The sequence below is a fragment of the Scyliorhinus canicula genome, chromosome 2 (assembly GCF_902713615.1).
Source record: "Scyliorhinus canicula chromosome 2, sScyCan1.1, whole genome shotgun sequence".
In the NCBI taxonomy this organism is placed as follows: Eukaryota; Metazoa; Chordata; class Chondrichthyes; order Carcharhiniformes; family Scyliorhinidae; genus Scyliorhinus; species Scyliorhinus canicula.
In genome coordinates, this window is record NC_052147.1 from 55,212,440 (window position 1) to 55,235,740 (window position 23,301).

Genomic DNA, 23,301 nt, shown 5'->3' on the forward strand with positions numbered 1-23,301 from the left:
AGGGATTTGATCACCTGGATGAGCATTTTAAAAACTGAGGCAGTGTAAATGAACAAGTATAGGTTTGACGGGTGAATGGCATTTGGTGCAAGTTAGAACATAGGCAGCAGAGTGTTGGATGAGTTCATGTTACGGAGGGTAGAATGTATGAGGTCAGTCAGGAATGTGCAGTCATGTCTGGAGATAGCAAAGGCAAGAATGAGAGTTTCAGCAGCAAAATAACTGAAGTAGGACAGAGTCGGGAAATGTTACAGAGGTGGAAATAGGTGACCCTGGTGCTGGCATGGGTATGTGGTTGAAAGCTCATCTTAAAGTTATATAGGACACCGGGATATGGTTCAGCATCAGAGAGTTGCCAGGATGAGGGCAGAAGTTGGTGGCGGGGGAGCAGGGTTTGTGGCGAGTGCTGAAGACAATTGATTCAGTCTTTCCTTCATGGGAGGAAATTACTGCTCATCCAGTACTGGACGTTGGATAAGCAGCCTGGCAGTTTAGAAAAAGTGAGGACTTGAGAGAAGTGCTGGTGAGATAGAGTTAGGTGTTGCGTGTGTATAAACAGTCTGATGTTGTGTTTTTGGATGATGTCTCCAAGGGGCAGCATGCAGGGAAATAGGAAGAGATGCAGGATAGATCTTTGGGAGGACGCCAGAGGTAACTTACAGGAATGAAAAGCAAAGCCATTGATAATTCTTCACATACAATTAAATAGATAAGGACAGAAGTAGGCTAGAAGTAGGCAAGTGCAGTCCCATCCAGCCAAACAACAGTAGCGAGGCATTGGAGGAGGGTGGTGCAATCAACGGTTGTCAATGGTCAATGGCTGCAGACAGGTCGAGAAGCACAAAGGGGGAAAGCTTGCTTTTGTCACAGTCACACTGGGTATCATTTGTGCCTTTGAGAAGGACCATTTTGCTTCTTTGGAAGGGATGTAAATCTGATTGGGGGGGATTCAAATCTGGAGTTTTGCGAAAGATGGGCATGTATTTGGGAGGTGAGAAGCTCATTCAAGGACTTTGGAACAAAAAAAGAAAGGGTGGAGATGCAGTGGTAATTTGCAAGGGCAGATGGCTAGAACTTGGTTTATACTTGAAAACTATTAAGAGGCACTCTGAAAACTATATTTTAGGTAACGATCCTCCTGTCGTGACTTGGTGAATTTCACAATATATAAATTGTGCTTGAGGGCACTGCTCCCTTTTTATAATGTCATGGCAATAAAACTTTGTGATGTCAAAGTATTTGTTCCTAAGTTCTCCAACAAATCATTTTGAGAACAGATGACAAGATATGATTGGCAAATACTGTTAAACTTACAGTTATCTTTAGGACATGTATTTGTACAGAATGTGAGAGCCAGTGGATCACTTCTGACTCTGCTGTAATGTTCTTCATTAAAATTGATAACACATCTTGAATCTGGTTGGCCTGGCTGAGTCTTGTTCCACTTGCATGGTGCAGCTGATAATGCAACCCGTTTAAGCGGAATTGGGATCATTTGGATTTATAAATGCAGAAACATCACCTATCACCTTCAGCAAGCTCACAGGTTTTAAGAAAGCACATTAATTTAGTGCCTACTCTACAAAATGTGTGCAGGAGAGACACTTAACTTCCACTGACTTTAAAATGATGAATTGTTGTCCACTAAAATCTCTGCTAATATTGTCTGAATCTGAATATGTATTTTATACACCAAAGAACCATTGCTTTGGTCAAAATGTAAATCCTAAAATTAGGATTTCTAAACAACTGTGAGGTTTAACTCCAATATTACGATAATGCAATCCCTGCATTCAGCAATTTTTTTTTCTAAGTTACAGTTTCTATCTTAGTCGGACTGGTAGAGCCAGTCCTGTTATCAGTTGTTGTCTTTCCCAGCCTATAGCGTGAAATGGGATTGCAGTGTATGTATGGTGTGATGCTGCATTGTGTGAGTCAGCAGAGAGCTAAATGTGTGCTAAAATAAGTGCGTAGGTGGTCACCTTTTGTAAATGAAAATTAGAGATGAAGGGATTATCCTCCCCTCGTATGTTATTGCAAACTTCCAGTTTGTGAACTTTGTAAAAGAGTGACTGTTTCTTCCAGCTTCAGAAGAGTTTCCAAGTTCACTGCCTTACAAATATCATTCATTGCCATAACATGGTAGCCATGATGTGGAGCTGCTGGTGTTGGACTGGGGTGAGCACAGTAAGAAGTCTTACAACACCAGGTTAAAGTCCAACAGGTTTGTTTCAAACACTAGTTTTTGGCGCACTGCTCACCTGAGGAAGGAGCAGTGCTCCGAAAGATAGTGTTTGAAACAAACATGTTGGACTTTAACCTGGTGTTGTAAGACTTCTTACTATAACATAGTAGATGAGAGTGTTTCAGGCTGTGTCAGAACATTGCAGACAGTTTCGACACTTTTTCCACAGTATAATTGTGCTCTTGTAAGACATTTTCATCGGAGTTACAAGGCTGTAACAAACTCCTGTTGTTGGTTATCTCTTGCATGTAATTCGTATTGGAATAATGCGACAAGTTGTTTAAATTGTACTATTGTCATTTTACAATCATATGAACAGGCATTTTTCGGGCATTTTAAATCCTTGCCAAATGCCACGGGAATAAAATGCTGTCAGTTGTTTGGCCAGTTTCTTTGCATTAGCGTTCTAGTTGGAGTTTTGCCTTTTAAAAATCGAGGCATTGTAATAAAATTGTGATAAAGTTTTGCCTTTTAACATTTGGATCACTACATATTAGCATTTAATAAAATTGGCATAAAAGAATTAATTAATGCATCTGCTTTGCTATGTGCTTGCATTTGCAGCAAACCTCTGAAAGATGTGTCAGCTTGGGTCAGGGTTATAATGATTTAATAGGTTGACTGATTTTTCCTATTATTTAACTAGTTGAATCTTCCTGCAGTAATATAAAAACCGTTTGATAAAATGCTCATTTTTCCTGTGATTCCTGTACTGTGTGACATGGTGAAAATGAAACCATTTTCTTGTATTTTGTAACCAAACTTCATTGGCTTATTGCATGAAATTCATACCTTGCTAAACATGAACCTTGCTGAACATGAATCTTTTTGCTCTAAGGTAATTCTAAAGGGCCAGTTTCTCGTTCTGGTGCATTAGGTGTTGTGTTCAGTTTCAGGTCAACAAACACAAATTTTTTTATTTTTTCAAACGTCAGTACTCTGATCTTAAGTTCCGTGCCTTTTAAATGCTGAGATTGCTGACTGGGAAATTCTTTTTAAAGGATGTTTACTCTTTGAAAACATTTGTCTCAAGACAGCTGTGAGGTTTTGTGAAGACTTTTTCCCCTCCAGGGAAATCAGTTCATTTGATCCGAGTGCCTACTGTATATGAGAAACCTTTGCTCCTACACGCTTTGTTCATATGCCATTCTCTTAGGAGGTCCAAAACATTTCCTTCTACAGTAGGACATTTTTAGATTCAAACATTCAATTTTCTGATGATTTATTAAAGCAAGCTTTCATATCAATAGTGTAATGGTTTTTGTCCTACATGTGTAATTATTTTTAAGGCTAGTCTTAAAAAGATGAATGTGAGCGTGCAAGCTTCAGCTGTCAATAGCAGTTGGTTAACTCACCTTTGCATTTAAGTCAACAGTTGTGTCTAAGCTTGCCCGAAAAATATTCTAATTACAGTGCCGTTTGACTGGCTTCCTTCATCTGATTCTAACGTACCACCTTTCCCTCCTTTATAGCTGCAGTGAGTGTTATGACACATCCAGAGCTGCCCTCCCTCTCAACAGTCTGTGATGAAGAGGATTTGCATATTACTGTAGCTCGCGACAGCTCAATGCTCCGACTTGTAATTTGAAAGAACCCTGGGGTACCTGGGAGAAACGTCCAACAGCCTAACTTGATCGTGATGAGCAAGTTCACCTTTCAGAACAACAAAGTGATGCAGGACCGCCGGAGTGTTTGTGTCTTCCTTCCCAATGATGAAGCTCTCAACATTATTGTGAATGTAGGTCTTGCCCATTTATCTTTCCATTGATCCTTAAATGATTAACTTCACTTTTTGACATGTTTCTTCAACATTAAAAATGGTGTCTTCACAATATTGTCAGCACATGGTGTAGCCCTCCGATTTTTATTTGACCTATTCTTATTTATATTCTGAAATGCCATCAAAATAAAAATGAGCCATTTATTCCAAGCTGCAATTTGGTGCATGATTGAATTTACTTTTAAATACGTTCAATATCTAAAATATAACTACTGATGTTCAAGGGACAGACATGGATATAATATGACCGGTGCTAAAATGGTAAAATAGCAATCAGAAAGTTGAGGTTTACAGTGAAAAATTATGAAGTGGTCTAACTGCCATTTGACTTCCTGTTTGGAAAAGAAGGCCACTTTGATAAGTTTTGTTTAGTTTCTTTTTATAACCATGTATCATTGCCTAGCAAGAAGTGTTGGTGGGAATCCTTTCTATTTACCTTGCAACCTGATTCTTGAATAAGTTACTGGGGAGTACACAGGTGAAGTAAATAGGCCTTCAAATTATTTATCTCTCTATCTCTAAAATACCATTCCCCTCAATTTGATGTTTACATAGCTGAAGTCAAAGCTTACTTTGTGAAAACTGTAATGTGCAAGCTGAGTTAAAATACACATTACCAAAACACATAGTGTGAAATTTTCTGGGGGGGTTTTCAAAGTGTTGTCTCGGGTGGAAAACGAATTGGGCAGCCTGATGGCTGTGCTGCCAGCTTTTTGTCATTTTTAAAGGGCATCCCAATCTTTAAAAAAAAAGAATCTCCCCGATGGATATGGGAACAACCTCCGTCTCCCCCCCCCCCCCCCAACTCTGAATCTCCGAGTAGGGATGACCCTGTCACAATGCTAGGGTACTTGCTGGGCATGACCCCCAGGAATGCGGGGACGGTTCACCAAGTTCACGTTTTACAAAAGCTGTTGGGCATGGCGAAGTATCCTAAAATGGGGGGAGGGGATAATAGAGTGGGGATGCCTGCTAATGTTATTAAAATTGCATGGCGGGAACCCCATTACGCCATTAGTGGTGGATGGGGACAATCCAGCAAGGAAATCCCACTGGCGTGCAAAGCGTTTGGGACCCCCACTGGATTTTCTGCTTCTGTCTCCATTCCCGTCTGCTAAAAACAGGGAGGAAGGTCCCAGGCATTGGATGGCAACATGTTGAGATACTGTGCCAAAAACAATTTTAAGGTTAATTAAATGTGTGACACAATCCGACAGCTGAAGTCTTATGTAACTGTTGCTAATACCTTTTATTTTTGTTTGTTATGTCTAAAGCTATCCCAACCTTTTTCAGTGGTTGCTCAGGGCTCTTGAACAGCCCTGGTAATTGTCAATGATCAAAAGGTTAGAATTGTATGTGTTGAAGTTGGAAGTAGATGAAGGTACAGGGTTGTGGCACGAGACGATTGTGGTGGGATCAGCTCTAACAAAAGGCCAGAAGAAATGTGATGGGCTGAATGGCTCCCGGGGCAATAAGCACTGTCGTACTTGGCCAAAATGCTCAAAGGAGTTTTGCAACTTTGTCACAGAAAGAAGTAATCACACATGCACACAATTTGGAAATTACTGCAGCATGAATTGGACAGAGGTCATTACTTTCCCCAATGGAACATTCAGCATTCTGAACTGCTGTTCCCAATATTCCTTCTCCTCTTCTGTTCTCAGAATCTTTATTGAAAGAAACATTGCTAAAGGAGTACACATGTGCATTCAGTTTCACATCCCAGGCCAGCACAGGATTAGATTTTTACTCATTTGCAATTTCCTTTCTCTTCTATTATGGGGCCCAAGAAGCTAATCAGTGAGCTTATAGGAAAGGGAGTAACACTGAAATGGAGATAGACAGTCACTTCAGGTTCCCTGGTATTTGCATTTTTTTTCTGTGATGGATGGGAGCAACCACGATCTGCCTTAATCTATACACAGCACTGTGCATATTTTTCATTGTTTTGTAAATGATATACAATCCACCTGAGGGTAGGAGTCCATTTCTGTTTGAAATTTTCCTTCGTTCTTAAAGTTGCTGTTCAAAAACTGTGAGACTAGTGCCTTCAATCATAGACCGCATCTGCCCTTTCCTCCTGTGTGCAGGGACGGAACTGCCAGATCAGGTTCTGTGCAAGAGCCTTCCAAACCATTTCTATAGTCTTTGCATGTTCACTCTTTGCATCTTTGCACGCTCAGTCTTTTTAAAAAAATTCCAATTAAGGGGCAATTTAGCATGGCCAATCCACCTATCCTGCACATTTTTTGGTTGTGGAGGTGAGATCCACACAGACAGAGGGAGAATGTGCAAACAAACTCCTTTGCATGCTCAGTCTTTGACCCAAACATGAATGGGAGGGTGTGGAGAATTCTGCACCTTTGGGAGGCCCGACGCCGGAGTGGTTGGCGCCACTCCGCTACGCTGGGACCCCCCGCGGGGCAGAGAATCCCACCCCATCTGTAGTCGTCTTAACCAGAGTTGACATAGTCACAGAGTCATACAGTAAAGAAGAGGCCCTTCAGCCCATTGATTCTGCAGGGATAAAACAACAGTACATCTGCACTAATTCCATTTTCCAACACTTGGCCGAAAGCCTTGAATGTTATGTCATTTCAAGTGCTCATCCATGGTTGTGGGTTTTCCTGCCTCTGCTACTCTCCCAGGCAGTGTATTCCAGACTCCCACCACCCTATGGGTGAAAAGGTTTTGCCTCAAAACCACCATAAACCTCCTACCATTACCTTAAAATTATGTCCCCTCGTTATTGACCCTTCAACTAAGGGGAACAGCTGCTCCCTAGACATCCTGTCCATGCCCCACAATCAAGTCCTCCATCAGCCTTCACTGATCTAAAGAAAATAACCTGAGCCTATCCAACCTCTCTTTGTACTTCATGGGGTCACCTGACCTGAGGGTCAAAGGTCAGGCAGATTGTGGGAGAGAAAGTTGTAACAAGGCTGCAGATGCCTTGCAGTTGTGTGTGCACATTAGGAAAAAGTGTTTTTAATAATGTAAGTTTATAGCAATAGTATCGGTTATCCTGCAACTCAAAAGCAAGGGGGGGGGAGGTGCAATTTTCAGTCCGCGATCGCCATCAGAGAGAATGGTGACGCGGGCAGAAAATCCAGAGAGAATTAGGGGCTGGTTTAGCACACTGGGCTAAATAGCTGGCTTGTAATGCAGAACAAGGCAGCAGCGCGGGTTCAATTCATTATTATTATTATTATTTATTCACAGCTCAAATACTCCATTCCAGGCAACTTCATGTTTCCGGATTCTCTCTTGATTTTTTGCCCGTGTCACCATTCTCCCTGATGGCAATCGTGGGCTGAAAATCGCACCCCCCCCCCCCCCCCCCCCTTGTTTTTGTGTTACAGGATAACCAATGCCATTGCTGTAAACTTACATTATAATTAACATTACCTGTTTCCAGGCCTCTTCAGGCCTTTCCCACGGGTGTAATGGGGCTAATGACTGCAGGTTCCACACTTTCCTGCTTTCTCATTGATTTTGGCTATCACAAATAACTTCTGGCTATCTCCTTCATCCTTACAATATCACAGTGGTCTTTGTGTAATTGGTTTAATACATGTTTCCATAGTAGTGGCAGAATGATGACTTTCATTCCCCAGAGGAGGCAACCTATCTGTACAGATAATTCAAATCTATGAGCGGAACATGGCTTTACGGGTTTGTTCCTGAGGTTTTTCCTCGAGCATCATGTTCATGACCTCTTGGACAGTACTGGATCATTTCTGTATGCTTCTTAACTTGTCTTGCGGTAACAGGAGTGTTATCTACTTTCTCAAAGTAGAAATTGTTTCCACGTGAACTGCTTGCCGACAAACTATTTCATAAGGGTAGCTGGGAGAATCCATCTGCGTTCCCATGCAGGCCTGATTGATGATACTTGATTGTGTATGTGTGTGCTGACAAAAAGCAATGCCCGGCAGCACAATGGTGCCGTGGTTAGCACTGCTGTCGCATTGCGGCGATGACCCGGATCCAGGCCCTGGGACACTGGGTGGAGTTTGCACCTTCTCCCCGTGTGTGTGCGGCTCTCACCCCCACAACCCAAAGGTGTGCAGGTTAGGTGCATTGGCCATGCTAAATTGCCCCTCAATTGGGGGAAAAAAAATTGGGTACTCCTAAATGCATTTTTAAAAAATTACAAAAGCCATGTCCACCTGTGCATTGTGCTTCCTGCCAGTGATGGTATCCCAGTCTGAGGCCCAAGAATCATAGTGAACGATGGTCCATCAATAAAGTGAATTTCCTCCCATCCAGGAATTGGTAGAACCATTTTATGCCAAAAATGATTTTGGGGCTTCTTTTTCTATCTGCGCGTAATTTCTTTCAGCCTTATTCAAGGTCTTGGATACGAAGGCTATCGGCTTCTCTTCACCTAAACCTAAGAAAGATCAAAGTTGGTTCACACGAGATGCGGGTGCCTCAGTCATGGCTTTGACTTTTGAAGGCAACTTATGAGGCACCTTGGCGTGGATGACATGCCCCAAATATTTGACTGAAGATTGGAAAAATGCACATTTGCCTTTTTGGACTCTAAATCCTTAATCTTCTGATCTCTGTCGTGTAGCATCTTTTCTTCCTCTTTTACTTTCCAGTAAGCAATGTGGGCAGCACGGTAGCATAGTGGTTAGCATCAATGCTTCACAGCTCCAGGGTCCCAGGTTCGGTTCCCGGCTGGGTCACTGTCTGTGCGGAGTCTGCACATCCTCCCCGTGTGTGCGTGGGTTTCCTCCGGGTGCTCCGGTTTCCTCCCACAGTCCAAAGATGTGCAGGTTAGGTGGATTGGCCATGCTAAATTGCCCGTAGTGTCCTAAAAAGTAAGGTTAAGGGGGAGTTGTTGGGTTACGGGTATAGGGTGGATATGTGAGTTTGAATGGGGTGATCATTGCTCGGCACAACATCGAGGGCCGAAGGGCCTGTTCTGTGCTGTACTGTTCTATGTTCTATAACATTGGACTCCATCTAATTCGCTTAAAATTTGGTCCATAGCTCGTTGGAACAGTGCTGGTGTGGAAGTGATGACAAATGATAATCTTTTATAGCGAAATAACCCTTTGTGTATCACAATCGTCAAGAGCTGTTGTGACTTTGGATCCACGTTCATTTGAAGATATACTTAACTGAGGTCAATTTTACTGAAGTGTTGACCTACAGCCAACCCATCGAAAAGTCATCAATCAGGGGCAGTGGGTACTGCTCTGCACACAGTACAGGATTAATAGTGACTTTAAAATTGCCACAAATGCATACAGATCCATCTTTTTTCATCACAGGGTATGGGTACGATCGACGTGGCCCAATTGCTCACATTAACTTGTTCAAGGACTCCCATTCTGCCTCTACCATGGGTCTGATTGCGTACGGCACTGACTTTTAGCATCCCGGCTGACTTTCTTCCTTGATCTTCAGCTTCACTGCGATATCCTTCATGCTTTCCGCTCACCATTGGAGGTAATAGCATGTTTCTTCAAGATTTTGGATAGACCTGATTCAGAATCTGGCGTGAGCTTTTCCTCTGCCCAATTGAATCTGATCTATTCCATCCAAGCTCTTCTAATTAGTGGTAGATAATTTCCTTTGATTATGTTGCAAGGACAAATCTGCCATCTGTTCACCTAATTGCACTGTTGCATCAATACGATCCCTCAACAGAACCACTTCTCCAAGTACTATCTTTTGAGGGTTTCAGAGCAATATGTCGGAGCTTTTCCTGATAAACAGTTTCTGTTACCAACGAGACGGCTGCCCCAGTGTCCACCTCTATCTTCACCTACAGACCTGTAATGGAGTGACCGAGTAACAGTTTGTTTCATCAGCAATAGCCAATACCTTTAATGACAGTTTATCTCCGGACTGTGAACCAAGTTTCTTCTTGCGTCCGTTTTGTACCACCATGGATGCTTTTTCCTTTATTCAGTTTCCCATTTGATTTATTCAGCTCTTGCTTTTTGCGACTTTTGCCTGAAGCTTGTCTATTTTTCCAACAAGCTCATTCAATATGGCCCTTTCTGCCACAATTCCTGCACATGATGTCGTTGCATCAACAATCTGCTGCTAAGTGCCTAGTTCTTGCACACCTATGGCAAGTGTGAGCCTATGTCTATGTTTGAGTTTCGGCCAACATCTTGTGAATTTGTGTGCTCAAACTCAACTGTTGAGCTTCTTTGGCTGCGAATTCCATGGCTACAACAGCTTCCAAAGCTTTCTTTAAGGTAAGATTGCTTTCTGTTAACAACCACTTTAAAATAGCTTTGCTCCTCAGACGACAGACTAATGATGGTATTGTTTAACACATCCCCAAATTTGCAGTGTTCAGCCAGTCTTTTCAGGGTAGCTACAAACTGTAATCAATTTGCCGCCTTCTTGGTTGTGCTTATGAAACCTTTCTGTGCTGACTAAAGGTTTCAGTGAATAATGGCCCTCCAATATTTCAACATAAGTTTTTGTGCCTGGTTTTTCCGACTGTACCAGACTCCTAAGGAGGTTAATTGTTTATCCCCCCCCCCCCCCCCCCCCCCCCCCATTATGCTCAGGAATGTTGTGATTTTTATATCTGCTACTATCTTGTTCGCTTGAACAAAATAGTCGAATCTCTCTGTACGTGAGCTCCGTTGCTCTGTATTCTCAGCAAACGGCGCCACCACTCCAAAAAGTCCCAGCCATTTTTCACTATGGAAGGACTTGCGGGTGCACAATGTGCCACACGCTTAGCACTACCTTACTTCCTTTCCCCCCCCAAAATAAAGCAAACCTGAGCTCAGCCTGTTTTCCTTTCATGTTTAACAACATCCCCAGCTCTAAATTTGTTGTTGCAGGCTACTTACTACTCACGGTGCTCCCATGTTATGGATCGTTTTGGGCAGACCATGTGGCGAGCTTCTTTCCGAAGTTGCTTTCTTCGCATTCCTCGATGGTCTTCCAGTTCCTTCGACGGCTGCACCCGTTGTCGGCGACTATTTTAATTATTCATTTTTCTTTTTCTTTTAGGGTATCGAGAAACACTATTCAACTTTTGTTTCCAGGTGCCGACAAATGCTGTTCACCTACCTTGCTGCCAGTTTTTGATGTGGGTAGTTTCAAAATTAAGCCTGCAGGCCTCAAGAGGTTCACACAAAAAGAAAGGGCTTTATTCAGGAGATTTGAACACGAGAGGCTGCTATGCGACACTGCTGTTTGCCCGCTCAAACAGCCAATCGCCACACCCTTGGTCTCAGGGACCCTATTCATTGCAAGGCTGCTAGAGGGGAAACACTAGAAATGCCATGAATACGGAACAAATTCCAAACCACACAACCATTGTTTACGTACACCCCTACCAACTGGAAGCATCTTTGTCTTTAAGTCGAATGGACACATTTTTGAACACTAAGTTAATTCTAACTGCTCTTAATATTTTGGGAAATACTGCAAACAGCTAAATATCTTTTTCATTGTTATCCTACCACATTTACATTCAATCTTGCATTCTAAATATTGGTGTATTTATTGACTAGACTTTCTACATTCTGAAATCATTTAAAATATCAGTAGAAAAAAGCTCAAACCATGAACAAAATGGCTATGAAATCTGGCATAATGTCCACGTTGTAGCCCCCTCAGAGTAGAGAATATTATTACAGCTGTGAAAGTGAGCTACAGAGAAATCACAGTATGTAGTGAGCAGATTGAAGTGGTTTCTTTTCTGCATTTTGTTATCTAAATAAAACTGGGGAAGGTGCTGCTAGCTGGGTTCCAGAGTTTCAAATCCTTTGAAAGCAGAGGATCTCAATATTGGAATCTGCCTTTGCTACATACCATCAAAATAAATAATAATGTTTCTGTTTTGTAGGTAAAAGCTTTGTGCCAAGAATTATTCATTCAAGTCTGTGACCTTCTGAGGCTGAAAGATTGTCATCTGTTTGGACTGAGTGTGATACAAAGTAAGTAAGACTGGACACTGATTATAATTCCACAACAATGAGATAAAATGTCATCATCTGCAACATATATCCACTTTAGTGTATTCATATCAAGTCCAACTGAGTTTTGCTCCTTATCATAGCTTTTAACTTTTTATTTTAAATGTAATCTATTTATTACATTTTATCATGTCCAAGTTTTATTAAAATTCACTTTTTTACGGGATGTGGGTGTCGCTGGCAGCATTCATGCCCATCCCTAATCTCCCTTGAGGAGGTGGTGGTGTGATGCCTTCTCGACCCTTCTTGCACCATGTGCTCTGCGACATTGTGGGTGTTATAGAGTCAGAGATCCAAAGCACAGAAAAGGCCCTTTGATTCATCGAGTTTGCGCAGGTCAAAAACACTCACCTAATTATTCTAATCCCATTTTCCAGCACTTGGCCCATAGCCTTGTATGCCTTGGCATCGCAAGTGCACATCTAAATACTTCTTCAATGTTATTAGGGCATCACAGAGGACTTTAGTAAAAATATAAGTATTGCTGGATATCAGGGAAGCAAATCAACCAGGAAGGCAAATCCAGAAAACAAAACGGGGAGAAAGAAATTTGGCCATCTTAAAAAGAGGACGGTGAGGGTGAGCGAGGCAGAACCGTTTGGCGAAGGAATTCCAGAGCTTAGGGCCTTGAAAGCTGAATGCATAGCTGCAATGACCGCATGATTCAAAGTGTAGAATTAAGAGGATTGTTAGTAGCTTGGAGGGTTGTGGGATCGGCAGAGAATAGAATTCTAGGGAGGACCAAGGGAGATTTGAAAATTGATGTGTTGCTTAACCAAGAGCCTAGGTAGGGCAGTTGAGGATCGGGATGCTGGATGAATGGGACATTAGCCTTAGGCTTAAGGAGGGTAGAACTTGACAGACTGGTCAGGAGAGTCAGGCTAGAAGTAACAAAGGCGTGAATGAGGGTTTCGGTAGCAGATGAGCTGAGGTGAAGCAATATTATGGAGATGGAAATTGATTATCTTACTGATGGCATGGATATCTGGTCACCTTTGGGTCAGGCATGCCACCAGTCATGAAGCATCTTGTCAAGTCTCAAGGATGAGTGATAATCAAGAGTGGGAAGCTGAAGGGCAGTACGCTAGCGTAGTGGTTAGCACTGCTGTCTCACTGCGCCGAGGTCCCAGGTTCGATCCCGACTCTGGGACACTGTCCGTGTGGAGTTTGCACATTCTCCCCGTGTTTGCGTGGGTCTCTCCCCCACAACCTAAAGATGTGCAGGCTAGGTGGATTGGCCACGCTAAATTGCCCCTTAATGAAAAAAAGAGTGGAAGCTGCAAAAAAAAAATTCTTTTGGGAAAAACTGGAAAGATGAAAGCTCTTTTTCATGTGTTTGTAGATTTAGTGAGGCCATGAGCAGCTGAGGTGCATATGAAGAATTTTGGATTACCCTTCAGATGCTTCTTTAACAGATTATAATGTTTCGAGGTGCTTCAATCAAAGTCAAACCAAAGAAGGAAATCATTGGAGAGAGACCAAAATGTGGTTTGAAAGTTGAGTTTAATCAGGGTGGAAACACCAAACCTTGAGGCATCCAAATCCGTGCCCTTCTCAATCCCCAGCCCCTGTATTAGTTCCTTTATCAGGAGCAGGTTATTTCCTATCCATCAGCTAATTTTTTAGCCATTCCATGGGTTACTCTAACTGTTCACAGCTTTGAGTTTAATTATTATCCTTTTGTTTGGGACATTTTGATGCCAAGGCAGAGCCAGCTTAATTAGCATCCCAGCCACCACCTTCAATATCCACTCCCTCCCCCACCGGGGCATGGTAGCAGCCGTGTGTACCATCTACAAGATGCACTGCAGCAACTCACGAAGTTCCTTAGGCAGCACCTTCCAAACCCGTGACTACTGCCACCTAGAGGGACAGGGCAATAGGCACATGGGAACACCACGACCTGCAAGTTACCCTCCACCTCAAGGGCGATTAGGGATGGGCAATGAATGCCAGCCAGCGGCACCCACATCCCGACAAAAATGAATTTTAGAAAAGCTTGGGCATGATAAAATGTAATAAATAGATTACATTTAAAATAAAAAGTTAAAAACAGAAACCATTTAAAATATCAGTAGAAAAAAGCTCAAACCATGAACGAAATGGCTATGAAATCTGGCATAATTTCCATGTTGTAGCCCCTTGGAGTAGCGAAAATCCTGACTTGGACTATATTGGGGTTCCTTCACCGTCGCTGCGTCAGACTCCTGGAATTCTCTTCCTGACAGCATTTTGTCTACTTAGGGAGATGCCCACAAGTGCCGTTCCATCTGATCCCCATTTGTGGGGACTGAACGGCGCTCGCCCGAGATCTCCAAGGCAAAGCGGTTAGATCCCACATCTTGGTTAGATCTCAGGAATGCATATTAGAGCGAGACTAGCTGTCTCATTCTAATATGCAGATTTGCCTGTAAGTGATTCCGCCTACAATGAATGGGATTCACATTGTGAATGTAACATGATCTCGTGAGGCGTGGTGAGTTGGGTAGATCCTGGAAGAGGGATCTACCGGCATCTAACCGCCACACCGCGCTGCTTTTCGGGTGCAACGCGGCCGGTAGATTTCGCACTCTGTCTGCAACGGTTTAAGAATGCAACACATCACCATTTTCTCGAGGGAAATTAGTGAGGAGCAATAAATGCTGGCCTGGCCAGTGACACCCACGTCTCATGAGCGAATGTTTAAATAAAAAGTAACAAGACTTCCACACTCCACGCGGATTGTCACTTTCTCAAAGAAGTGGAGAAGATTGCTGAGGCAGTATTTTCCCTTCCGAATCTATGGTCTGAACTTTCCGAGCCGCGACAATGCTGTGCAGATTTCCACTACATGTGAAGATTCTACTGACCTGACATAACTATGCATTCCTTCTGGGATCTTTTGATCCCAGCTGTCAAAGAAATGTGCATAACCGTGTCTGCCAGGGAACTCCATTGGAGCAGAGTGGAGTGGGGGAAGAGAGGACATGCCTCCTTTGTATGATATGAGCTGCCAGTTTAAAGGTCAAGTCTTTGAGTGTGGGTTAGTGAATGGGTGAGTGGGTAGGTGGGTGAATTGATACTTGCGTTAGATGGGTGAATGGATAGCTGGGTGGTGGGATATACTCAGAACGGGTTGGGGGTACAGAGTGGGCAGGGAGTAATATGGTCGAGGGTGGTCGCTTTTGGTCATGGGGGTATTTGGGTAGTCTGGGGTTGTCGGTTTGGATTGGAGGGGTTGCCGGGTCGGGTTGGGGTTGTTAGTTGTGGGGGGGGGGGGGGGGGGGGGGCAGTTGAGTCAGGGGGCAGTCGTGTATCCAGAGGGGTAATCAGGTTGGGGTGAATATTCAGATTGGTTTGGGTGGGTGTGTAATTATTGGGGGGTCATTATGGAGTCACCCAGGCAATAGATCAGGTTTTAAACTGTCTATCATTTGCTGGGCAACCATCCAGATAAGAGACGTGAATCTGTCTCCGACTCTTAACTCTGAGACTGTTGTGCAGGATCCTGAGCTGTAAATTGTCCACCAGGAGTTTAACCTTCCCAGGCAGTTCCCAAGTAGGTCCTTGCATTAAGACTTCCGCAAGGTGATGAGGTGCATTTTCTGTCAAGTGCCCGGCTTCCAACGATCTGGAAACCGGAAAATTTGGGCTTATGGTGACTGCTGATAATTAGCTTATTGTTGTACAATGGTCTTCATAATTACTCCTGATAATCAATTCCATTATTTTACATGATAAGGCTGATGGATTTATAGTGGTCTGTGTTTGTTTTGACACTGTGTTGGTATATGGCCCCCAGATTAGACTGTTAGTGTTTCCCTACCAAGTACTGACACCCTCGTACTTATTGTCAGTTTCACAAATCTTTTTGCTAGCCTCTATCTGCACACTAGGCTAAATATGAACTATCCCTGGGAACTTATTTGTTTTGTTACTCTAGCCATCTAGAGCTTCGTATGGTGAAGTCATTGATTTTATGTGTGATATCTTTGTTTGGAGAGGGCATGTTTCCCAAGTCTCCTCTTGTGAATACCTGCAGAAAGTTATTATTCAAAACATTTACTATTTTGTCATCATCCTTAGTTTCAAATCCATTTGCCGCGGTACGTTGTGCCATTGAAAGAAGTTTAATTATGATGTTTGACCGTAACAGTTCTCCGTTCTCTCTTTGCTGCTCATCATCATTTCAACATGTTGCTGCATTTTCTTGTTTAGGTCTCAGTCCACCTCCCTTTCGCTTTCTTTCTCCAGGATTTTTACAGGCCATCTTTCTCTATTTTACACCTTGAATTTCTCGAATTTGTTTTCATATGTTTGCTTTGGACCTTGTTGTTTTTGAGAATGCGTTTGTCCGACAAGGTCACATTATGCTGCTTAAAGGTGTACCCTCCTTCTTTTCTATGGAACTGTCATGAACGACCGTCCCAAATTGATTGGTTTTAGGTGTTCCCTCCTTTTGTCAAAATTAGCCCTTTTAAATTTATATTCTGATCTTGGCTATTTCTGACTCCCAGATTGCGTTAAAGTTATCAGTCTGTGGCTGCTGTTTCCCAAGTAGGCCAAAGCCTCTATTCATTGTATGCTTGATGGTCATCAGCAGTACCAGATCAAGATGAGCATTGTCTTTTGTGATCTTGTTGACAAGACAGGCCAAGAAGTGGTTGGGCATAAACCCAATAACTGTGACTCTAATTGTCATTGGATATTTTTAGCATTAGAGTGACCTGATCAATGTCATTCCTTTTGAAGCTTTCTACCTCCCATGCAGTCAACGTATTTTACCTCCTAGGTACCACTGCATATAGGGCATAGTATCTCTTTGCTGGCATCTTTGCCTTTTCTTATCGCACTAATATTAATTTGACTAACTTTTTCCACTGATGTCTGTCCAAAGCAGGACATTTATTTAATTCAATTGGAGTATAATTTTGCCTTGCAGCGAGCAGACTGTGGTTGTCTATGATTAATGTTTATATATACAGGTTGTAATAGATTTTTCTTATCTCTCGATTGCTTCAATAATCAAAGGCATTTTGACAGACAGATCATTAGCTTGGCTAACACCCTCCTATTAGGAGGAGTGGCGGACTGTTGTTTGTTTTGCTCCCACCTTCTCATTTGGGTGGTTATGCTCCCACTAGCAGAGCTTTCGGGATCATAGGGACATGTGTGCCTTCTCATCACATCAAGGCGCAATCTCTTGGGAATTAATCTCACAAAACGCTGAATGTTATATTCATGCAGTTCATCAGGACATCTTACTGAACAGCAATCCATGTGGCTGACAGTTGGGATGACACAGGATAGCTGGAGTGAGACTTGAACCCACAACCTTCTGACAAGCATGTTACTCGGAGCCATGGCTGATATATTTGCAAATGTAAAGCAGAAGGGAGAGGGAGCCCTAATGAGCCAGACGCAACCTCTTATCCTTCCACAAGGTCAGAGTCAGACTTCTCCCATTGGATCCTGGGACCATCTAAAAGCAGCCGCCGATCTAGGAAGTGAGGAAAATGTGGCGGGGTCTGCCGGTGAGACTAAAACAAAGCGGTTTCAAGTCTCCTCTCCCCAGCATACTCCCTGACAAATGCCCAAGTGATCGAAAACAAGCTGGACGAGCTTAATACTAGACTTATCTCTCAGAGGGAAGTGAGAGACTGCTGTGTGCTCTGTTTCACAGAGACATGGCCCACTCCTGTCTCACTGTGCCACACAACCTGACAGCTTCTCAATACACCGGAAAGACTGCATGGCATCATCGGGCAAACCAAAGGGTGGAGGGATTTGCCAGCTCATCAAGTCCTCTTCATACTCAGACATTTTTCATTTTTCATTTTCACATGGTGACCCTGGCAAACTATTTCTCCCTGGACCTGGAATACCTATCTGTGAAGTGTCACCCATACTACCTTCCACGGGAGTCACTTCTGCCATCATCACAGTGGTCTACATCTCACCCCAGGCGGAAGTGAAGAAGGCGCTTGATGAATTGTACACCGCTATAAATAACAATGAATCAGAATACCCGGAAGCCCTGCTCATCGTGGCTGAGGACTTCAGCCAGGCCAACTTGAGTGCACTGCCAAAATTCCACCAACACATCTGTCCCACCAGTGGTCCCAACATCCTTGACCACTGCTACACAAACATCCCTCGATCGCACTTCGGAAAGTCGGACCACAAGATGGTGCTCGTTCTCCCGGCATATAAGCAGAAACTGAAGTGGGAGAATCTGGTTAAGACGATCGTGCAATGCTGGTCCGAGGCAACAGAAGAGCTCCTACCCGACTGCTTGGAGTCAGTGGACTGGTCCATATTTAAGAACTCAGCAGTCAACCTAAATGAGTATGCTGCCACCCTCACAGACTTCATCAGTAAGTGTGTGGAAGATTGCGTGCCAAAGAAGGTAGTGCGTGCGATCCCCAACTGGAAACCAAGGTTTAACTGGGCGATTCACTCTCTACTGAAGGCCAGATCTGACCCATTCAAAACAGGTGGCCCTGACCTATACAAGAAATCTAGGTACAATCTCCGCAAAGCCATCAGGGACACCAAGAGACAATACCAGACTAAGCGAGAGTCACAGACTCTTGTCGGTTGTGGCAAGGCTTAAACAATATAACGGGCTTGTTTTGTTTTGAATTTGTCTTGAATTGTTTAATTCCCTTTTCTTCCATGTACTGAAAGATCTGTTGAGCTGCTTGCAGAAAAATACTTTTCACTGTACCTCGGTACACGTGACAATAAACAAATCCAATCCAATCCAATCCAAACAAAGCCGAGTAGAATATCTGCCACCCTTCCCCAATGAACTCACTGCATCCTATGCTCGTTTTGAGCAGGAAATCAACAAACTACTGTCAACAGCCTCGGACACACCTATACCTACCATCACAGCCTCCAAAGGTAGATCAGCCTTCTTGAAAGTGAACCCTCGGAAAGCGAGGCGGGTGTGTTCACAGACACCTTGAACCTCTTCCTACTCCATTCCGAGGTTCCACCTACTTCAAGAAAACCACTATCATACCGGTACCAAAGAAGAACCAGGCAACGTGCCACAATGCCTACCATCCAGTGGCCTTGACATCTATCATGATGAAGTGCTTTGACTACAGCTCCACCTTCAACACCATAATCCCAGCCAAGCTCATATCAAAACGTAGGACTTGGTTCCTCCCTCTGCAACTGGATCCTCGACTTCCTGACCCATAAACCACAATCAGTAAGGATAAACAACAACAACACCTCCACGATAGACATCAATACCGGGGCCGCACACGACTGCGTACTTAGCTCCTCTATGCTCCCTACACACGACGACAGTGTGGTAAAATTTGGCTCCAACTCCATTCACAATTTTACTAATGATATGGCCGAAGTGGGCTGGATCTCAAACAACAATGGGCCAGAGTACAGGAGGGAGATAGGGAACCTAGTGGAGTGGTGTAACAACAACAATTTCTCCCTCCAATGTCAGCTAAACTAAGGAGCTGGTCATTGACTTCAGAAAGCAAAGTGCCGTATACATCTGTCTTCATCAATGGTGCGGAGGTGGAAATGGGTTGCCCCAGGAATGGGACCACACGGTCCAGGGGTTGGCATGGGGGATCAGCGGGTGCTGATGCACCCATTTCCCTGCCCCCAGCTCAGGCCATCAGCGGCCACCCTTCCTGCTCTGCCACTCCCCACTCCCCCCCACCCACACCATACACACACACTGATGGCGGCCCACCCCGACAGAGGCTAACTCCCCGGTGGCTTCTCCAGTCCTTCTGAGCACCAGGGCAGCAACCCCAGTGCCCCTGGGCTCTTTGCCTGTGAGTGAAAGTAGCTACTCACTTCCTCCGGTCCCCGCAGCAGCCCTTCTGCCATCTTCACATTTTTAAAAAGGAGTGCTAATTGACGCCTGCATGATCACTTGCCCAGATTGCAGTGGACAAAGGAACGTTAAACAAATTTGAGGAGGAAATAGATAGATTTTAATTAGTAGTGGGATGATGGCTTATGGGCAGCAGGCAGGAAGGTGGAGATGAGATCAGCATGATCATAATGAATGGCAGAGCAGGCAGGAGGGACTGAATTGTCTACTCCTGCTCCTAGTTCTTATGTTCTTATACTCACCACATGATAGTTTCATAATGTTACAACTGATTGTTTGCAGTTCTGACATTTTAGTTCTGTTGCTTCTCCCGTTTGTATATCTTATATTGACATTTACCCAGTCATTAATTAATTTAAGTTCCTGATTTTCAATGTCCTTTTCTGCTTCCTGGCTATCTCTATCTAGCCATCATTCCTGTTTGAGACAATCTATCCTTTGTGTCTTCACCTCGTCTAATTTAAAAGATTTTTATTGGTATCCCAAAGTTCCTCACAAGTCTCTATTTAATCTATGGTGAGTTTAACTCATGGGCTGAATCTCCAGAGGATTGGCCAGCTCTGTCGGAATATGGCGCAGCTGCATTTTATTGTCCCAACACTGGAGATTCTCACCCAGAAGACTGCTGGAGTCTTTCCTTCATCATGTAGGAGGAGGCAAAGCCACTTTTCATGGCAGTAGCTGCCACATTTTGGTACGTACGCCCCCTGGTCAGACCAAGGAGAGAAGTGTGTGAGGAGATAGGGTGTGTCCGGGTGGGGTCAGGGAGTAGTTGAGCCGGGGCTAGTCAGAGGTTGGTGCGGTAGCGGGGGTCAGGGGGTAGATGGTTGTGTGGAGGGAGTGTAGGCATAGTTGGAGGGGTCCGGGATAGTTGGGGTGGGGAGATGGAGGCAGTCACGGGGTGGGGTATGGGGCATCATCAGGGTGGGGTGAGTTGCAATGTGGGGGCGGGGCTAGTGGAGGTAGGGGATAGTCAGAAGAGTAGGGGGATAGTGAGTTATGTGAACGTGGGGGAGTCAGGGATGGGAAGGTAGCCGTGGGGTGAAGGTTGTTCTCAAGGTGAGCGAGGGTGGTATTAGGGGTAGTTGAGGGAGTGGGGATAGTAGGGGAGTGGGGGATATTCAGGTGTGGTGTCTGGGGCATAGTGGAAGTGGGGGATAGTCGGGTTTGGAGAGATATTTGGGGGTAGGGGGATAGTTGAGGGTTATCGGGAGGTGGCGGGGTAGTGGGGGCGGAGGGATTGTAGGGTTTATGGTGTAGCCCAGTACGGTGGTGGGAACATTGGAAGGGTCTGGGGTGGTGGATGGTGGTCAGTACTACAGTTACCCAGCAGTGAGAACTAGCTTTAATCCTACTAACGTTTCCTGGATAGGTGATCCGGGATCATCTGTAGTCTCTGACTTTAAATTGGAATTTCAGAAGGTTCCAGATACGGGGTAATTGGCAAACGGAAGTTGAAACCTCCTGAGTAGTTTCTGTGTTGTCAGTGATTTAGGACTCCTGAGTGATCCCCAGTGCATCTTCCAGGGTACCACCATTCAGTGACTGGGAGACCTGGGCCATGTCTTGTTCACTACTCTTGTTTACTCTGAAGAATTCTCAGTTAACTATGAAGGCAATATTGTTGCTGTCCCATTACACTGCCTGTCACTCACTTGCCTCTGAAATTCTTCTTGTATACCAGGAAACATTATTTTGCATCCTCTGATTTACCTTTTGAGACAATCTTCTTATATATTCTGCTTTTAGCCCAGAAGGAAACAACAGTAAAACAGGGAAATAAGAACGCTGATCCGAACTGATCTTGTATACTTTAAAATGGAACAGCAGTAAATTGGGGAAATATGGATACTGATCCGAACGATTTTGCTTCTCTGAAGGCTCCAGTACTATTTCTCCCAAGTCATTCAAGGTTATGTGGACCACTGGTAAAGCAGCACCATCTGCCTGCTTCAGTATTCTCGCTAGCCTTTCCTCAATATGCACTGCTTTAGTTGCAGGTATGCAATTCACCATCCTGTAAATATTATCCTTATGACATAAGTGACTATCCACTTCTCTCAGCAAAGAATTACCAAGACTGCAAGATCTCTGACTTGCTTCCTGTTTCTTTGCCCAGACTATCCTCCGGCCTTCCTGAGTTCTGTGGAAAGTGCCATTGGGCGAGTGTAAAATGGGCGAGTGTAAAATGGGCCTGCAAACTGAACTCCCCACATCTTGTCGGGAGTTTTGCTTAAGTTTCACATTGAGTGGCAGCTCGATCTCAGAATCACAGAATTGTTACGGTGCAGAAGGAGGCCATTTGGCCCCTCGAGCTGCACCGGTGACCATTTCAACATTTATGCCAGGCCAAACAATCTGAAAAGATTGCAGGTTATAAATAGTCAAAATAATCAATCTCAATTACCATGAGTTAGGGAGAAAGAACATGCATTCACATAGCACCTTTCTTGACCAAAGTGCTTTGCCAGCACTCGAGTATTTTTGAAATGTTGTTCGAAAATGTTGCAAAACCTTTGCATATACATAAGTTTACAAACTGGAAGACCTGATGATCTGTTCTAAGCTTTTTTTTGAGGGATAATTGTTGTTCGGACATTGGGCGAACACGAATGCTCTTCTGCGGAGTTTGCACTTTCTCCCCATGTGTGCGTGGGTTTCCTCCGGGTGCTCCGGTTTCCTCCCACAGTCCAAGAATGTGCAGGTTAGGTGGATTGGCCGTGCTAAATTGCCCTTGGTGTCCAAAAAGGTTGGGTTGGGTGGGGTTACTGGGTTACGGGGATAGGGTGGGGGTGTGGGCTTAGGTAGTGTGCTCTTTTTCCAAGGGCCGGTGCAGACTCGATGGGCCAAATGGCCTCCTTCTGCACTGTAAATTCTACAATTTCAACAGTGGAAAGGGATGTTTTTGCCTGAACAGAATGCAGCTATTGCAATCAAGCAATAAAGACATTGGGTGCGATCTAACCAAAACAAAACAGTCCGTTCTGGACCGGAATCGAGTGCTCCAAGCGACGGAAACGACCACGCTGTCTAACGGCACTTTTTATTTTGGGCGATCCAGTGTGGGACACCCCCCGGCCCCGAGGCCGCACTCAGTTGCATTTCCTGCATTGAGGAACTCCCCTCACCGGAATTGTGCATGAAGAGATTGGGACACCATTTTTTAGGGCTCGATCTCTCGACCCCAGCAGCGCACCCACCGCACTGCCCCCCCCCCCCTCCCCCAATGCCCCAACTTAGCTATAAGGGAGTCCTCAGGAGGGGGGGGGCTGAACCCCCACATCACATGGACAAAGCAAAATACCAGCCTGGCACCTTGAACCTGTCACCCTGAGTGTCCTGCCAGCCTGGCAGTGCCAAGGTGCCCAGGTGGCACCAGCAGTGCCTGGGTCAATGGCCACACCTACGAGATTTCAGCTGGGTGCCGTTTAGCCCTGGTTTC

General features: G+C 44.3%; 1 protein-coding gene across 3 annotated transcripts in view; it reads left to right on the forward strand.

Moving 5' to 3' along the window:
- The window catches only part of frmd6 (FERM domain containing 6), a 156,842-nt gene that overhangs the window by 72,819 nt on the left and 60,722 nt on the right, over positions 1-23,301 (forward strand). For all 3 annotated transcript variants that reach the window (XM_038778608.1, XM_038778599.1, XM_038778618.1), the window contains exons 2-3: positions 3,718-3,983; positions 11,869-11,959. In XM_038778608.1, the coding sequence (XP_038634536.1) occupies positions 3,885-3,983; positions 11,869-11,959 (190 nt within the window). In that variant the 5' untranslated portion in view covers positions 3,718-3,884. The remainder of the gene's footprint in view (positions 1-3,717; positions 3,984-11,868; positions 11,960-23,301) is intronic.